The 4,789-nt window shown below is 39.7% G+C and overlaps 1 protein-coding gene across 1 annotated transcript; it reads right to left on the bottom strand.

Annotated features, from left to right (window-relative positions):
* Positions 1-677: 677 nt before the first annotated feature.
* Positions 678-1,409, bottom strand: LOC149214559 (uncharacterized). The gene has a single exon (XM_089389432.1). The coding sequence runs from the start codon at positions 1,407-1,409 to the stop codon at positions 678-680; it is 732 nt and encodes a 243-aa protein (XP_089245558.1).
* Between the last annotated feature and the right edge of the window lie 3,380 nt (positions 1,410-4,789).

The following is a 4,789-nucleotide window of genomic DNA, read 5'->3' as shown; positions in this document are numbered from 1 at the left end:
TGATTCATCCACTAGCTCCCAGACCTCTGTTTTGATAAGCTCCCAGAAGCATGAAAGAAGTTGGCTTTGAATGCGTCAGGGCCAGGCGCCTTACCATCCTTGAGTTGGGCCATTGCCTCTTCCACTTCCTACATGGAGATAGGCTGGAGAAGCCTATTGTTGTGATCCTCATTAATGATTTTAGGAATGTGTTGCACTGTATTTTGTATGGGTTGATTTCTGCTACCCGGCGGTTCTCTAAGAGTGTCCTGAAAGTATTCCTGGAATTCCTGTACTATGTCTTCATGCACCTCCAAGCACTCCCCTTGTTGATTGTTGATGAAGGCAATGTTGTTGTGCATTCTCCTTTGAATGGTTGACCTGTGAAAGAACTTAGTATTTTTCTCCCCGTCCTTGAGCCATCTGATCCTGGATTTTTGTCGCCAGAGAGTCTCTTCTTGCTGCCTGCGTGTTTCAATCTGATTTAGGAGAACCTGCTCTTATAGTGCATAATCCTCCATTCGACCCTCTAATATGATACATTATTGCAGCATGTACATTTGTTGCTCTAACGCTTTCCTTTGATCGAATATTTTTCCAAACTGAGTGCGATTCCAAGTTTTTAGCACTTGTTTAAGGTATTTTAGCTTTTGTTGAAATTGTAACATCTTGGCTCCTGCGGGGGGAGTGAAGGATTTCTAGGCAGCTATTACCACATATTTGAAGTTAGGATGGGAGAACCAGAAGGATTCGAAGCGGAAAGGTCTATTGCTCTTTGACTCTGGACGCGACCACTGAAGCATTATAGGCCAGTGATCTGAGCCTGCTTGAGGCAAAATGGATGCATGGAAATCTCCGCCCAGATGAATGGCGTTATCCGACAGGAGGAAACGATCAAGTCTAGAGGCTATGTGCTGAGATCCTCTTCGTTTGTTGGTCCATGTAAACATACCGTTTGAGGTCTGAAGATCCATGAGTTGATTCCTAGATATGAAGTCTTTAAAGCCAATGCTGTCCCCTTCCAGTCTTGCTCGACCTCCGGATTTTTCCTCCAGCGCTGTAATGATATTGAAGTCACCACCACTTATCCATAGGGGATGGCTTCTGCCAGAGCTGAGAGCTGTGAGAGAGTTCAGCAAATCCAGCTTTTTTTGAAGATCTTGAGGAAAATACACATTAGTGAGAAGACCATGGATGTTGGTACCAATGAGGTGGAAAGTGGTTTGAATGAAGAAGTGAGAGGCATGGAAATCTTGAAGGGAGAGGATTTGAGGGTTCCATAAGATTTCCAGCCCTCCAGAAGCGCCTGATGCATCCACAGAGACTGAGCGACATCCTGTCCAAACTTTGTTTAGAATTTTCTCCAATGCAGTGCTATTGCCTTTGGTTTCTTGTAGAAAGACTAATGTGGGCCTTTCTTGTTGAATCATGTTTTTTAGCATTCTATGTTTTGCAGGGCTGTTAAGCCCTCACACATTCCATGAGATTAGCTTCATGAGGAACTGTGGGGAAGAGCTTTAAAGAACTTGGTCAGCTTGGGGAATTCTCCAGAATCCACCAGCATTTCTCCAATAATGATAGTCCTTTGCAAATCCGTTTTGCGCCCTCGTTTTTTCGTGTCTTTCAAAATTTTTTTACCATCCCAAGGACTACCTGCCTGAATGCCGAGATATTTGTTTTGCTGTGCTCTGATTAGAACTCCTTCAAGTCTGTCGATCTCCCTTGGGGGAATTTCACTGAAGTCTTTCTGTCGACATGCTTCTTCCAGTTTGAGTAGGTCCAGACCTCCTAGATCTTCACTTTTTGGTCCCTCCTCCATGAGTGATAGTTTGTCCTATTCCTCCTCATCTGACCTTTGATTGCTATTGTGGGCTAGAGAAGCATCAACCTCCATGGCGAAAGATTGTATGGTTGTTTCTGAAGCGTGATTTTTGTCTGTAGAGGTTGAAGCAGGAGTGATGATTGGAGCAGACTTAGAGGGTGAAGCTGAGGGATGTGGGGGAGGCACAGGGGTGGAAGGGGAAGGATCTGAAGATGGGATGAGAGTATGATCCTCCATGAAGGTTGGAGAGGACAAGATTCCAAAGCTATTCCGAGTTTCAGGCTTCTTGGGATCTTCTGGAGCAACTGGAGGTTTCTTGGTTTGCTTTCTACGGCTAGGAACTCTCGTGAATCCTTCAACGTCTTTACTTGTCTCTCATGCAGATACTTTCTACTGAAGATTCAGAGGGCAATCCCTAAAAATATGGCCATGCTCATGGCACCTTCTGCAGCAAAGAGGAATATGCTCGTAGTCTATAGTTTGTACCCATTCATAATCGTCATGAAATAAACTTACCAAATCCGTGAGTTCTTTGGCCAGATGCATGTGTACACAGATCCTGGCATCGGAGGTGTATCTTCGGTATTTGGTTTCCTTAGCTACTTTGATGAAGACTCCTAGGCTGTTGCCAATGTCCTTTAAAGTCTCTTCATTCCAATATTCCACGGGAAGAGAATACAAGTGTATCCATACCAGAGCCCAGGTGAAATCCTCTTTGTCTGGATCGAACATCGCTTTCCATTCTCAAAGATATAGGTCTGCAGAGTTGAAGAAATACAGACCTCCTTCGAAGATGCGAGTTTTGTCTTCCAGGTAGTTGAAGATAGCAGTGAAAAAACCTTTGGGGCCTAGCTGCAGGGAGACTTGACCCTTAGGCTTCCATTTGGAGGCTATCCATCCATACAAGGCCTTTTCAGTTGGCAAGAATCCGAGGAACTTGCCTATGAGTGCATGATCACTCATGTATTGGATTTGGGCATTGATTCGATCACTAGGAAGATCTATTTTTATTCTCTCTGCAGACTTAGGAATGCATGTTGCAGAGAATGCTTTTGGCCGTGACATCGAGTTGTTCTGGTCTATTCCTTTGTCTTTGGCTGCCGTCTGACCTGCAGCAGCTTTTCCATTGTTGTTTTTATCAGGATCTGAATGAGGGCCATCAGTTGGGTCAGGGCCTTGACCGACTGGAACTTCTGCATTTACTGACTTGTCAGGAGAGGGATCTGATGAGGGGGGGGGGGTAGAGCCCACCCCTCCGGACGGCAGGACCATGGTGAGGAGATCAGCGGCGTCGCAGGCCAGAGAAGCTGAGGACACAAAGGAGAGGGGCGGCGGGATTTTTCAGTAACCCTAGCAGGGGCAGCATCGATCGCTGGTCCGATCTCCGGGTTTCGGTCCAAAAAAAGCCACCAATCCCAAAATAATTATTATTATTAATATTAATAATTTAAAATATTTAACAAACTTTAAACAAATCATAAAATAAAACAATTATTATTAAATATCATAATTATCACAACTAGCCTTTGAGTTAATTTCAAAAGTGATTCTCCCTTACCAATTTTCATAAAAACTTAGTGAAATTCCTCTCATTAGATATTATTATTATATTATATTTATTTTGTCCATTAGTTATTAAATGTAAAATTCTTCTAATTTGATGTATAAAATTAAGATATTGTTATTATTATTTAATAATTATGTTTTAAGATATTATTATTTTTTATTTATTAATTGTATTTTAAAATATTTTTAATATTATATACTAATTGTGTTTAATAATTTAGTATGATAATTATTTTTTATAGTTTGATGTAGTTTAAAAAACGTAAATACCGTATCCAATTTAAAACCAACCCTTGATATTTAAGTATCAAAATTAATCTTTAGTCAACTATTAATTTCCTTACTGACCAATGCACACCAACATTTAACAACAAAAATTGTCACCTAATTTAAATTCGGCTCACACTTAATATATCACATTACATTTCAACTACGCTAACACTTAATACGACTTCCATTCTCAATATCTCTTCCCAAATATCCTGGTATATATCCAAAACCTTAAAAAGCAAATATGCTAACTAGATTTCAATATTATTTCTTCATTATTATATAGAAATTGAAACCTGATAAAAAATAAATTTAAAAGTCAATTTTAATAAGTTTATTGTTATGTATAACAACCTTTGTGAGTTGTAAACGATTAAAGGATAATCTAACATCGAATTTAACGAGCAACCATTTACTAACGTCGATAATACAAAATCTAAATTATTGGATTGTACCAACAATTTTTATTAATGGATGATAATTATAATGGAGCGCACTGATGTTTGAATCGTGCAAAACTGTACCGCATGTTATAAATTTGAAAATAAATAAAAATTCATGGGAAAGAACAGCCGAGGCATATTGGTAAACGCCTCGCTAAAAGCATATTTGGGTTTCCTCATATTCTCTTTGTTTTTGTTCATGCAGCCTTTCAATGGTGGTGTACTTAATACGAGTCTAGGCGCCTTCTTCTTCTTGTTATCATAATCTGGTGTGCTTGGAAGTGGCGGAACTATAAAATCTTCAGAGATTCCAAGGTTCCCTATAAGTCCATTTTGCACCGCATCAGCTCAATTTTTGACTCTGTTCCAAGAAAACAGGCCTAAAGTTTGGGCTTAGCTACCTGTGGTCTTTGTTTTTTTCTCAATGATTATGATGATAGGTATATGTATCGATGAGTACTGTCTTTCTCGATCTAGAAGTTTTGAATATCGGTCTGCTCCTTTTTTTTCCACAGTCTCCATGTTAAGCTGTGCTATTTGTCATCCCTCTTATGTGCTTTTTCTCAATGATGTCTTGATATGGGGCTGTTCAAGTCATCTTTTTGTATCCAGTCATGGTTTTTATATTGACTTAATATAATCTATGGTGCTTTTTCCTCTGAAAAAAAAAAACGCCCCGCTAAAATATGTAAATTGTTAATAGGTATTA

This window comes from Pinus tabuliformis, chromosome 1_1 (assembly GCF_031772625.1).
Source record: "Pinus tabuliformis cultivar Carrire ecotype Pingquan chromosome 1_1, CPIR1, whole genome shotgun sequence".
Taxonomy (NCBI): domain Eukaryota; kingdom Viridiplantae; phylum Streptophyta; class Pinopsida; order Pinales; family Pinaceae; genus Pinus; species Pinus tabuliformis.
This window is presented reverse-complemented; position numbering and strand designations above follow the sequence as displayed.

What these genes read in the sequence shown, in the direction of transcription:
- LOC149214559 (XM_089389432.1), bottom strand. Translation starts at nt 1,409, where the DNA reads ATGATTCAACAAGAAAGGCCCACATTAGTCTTTCTACAAGAAACCAAA.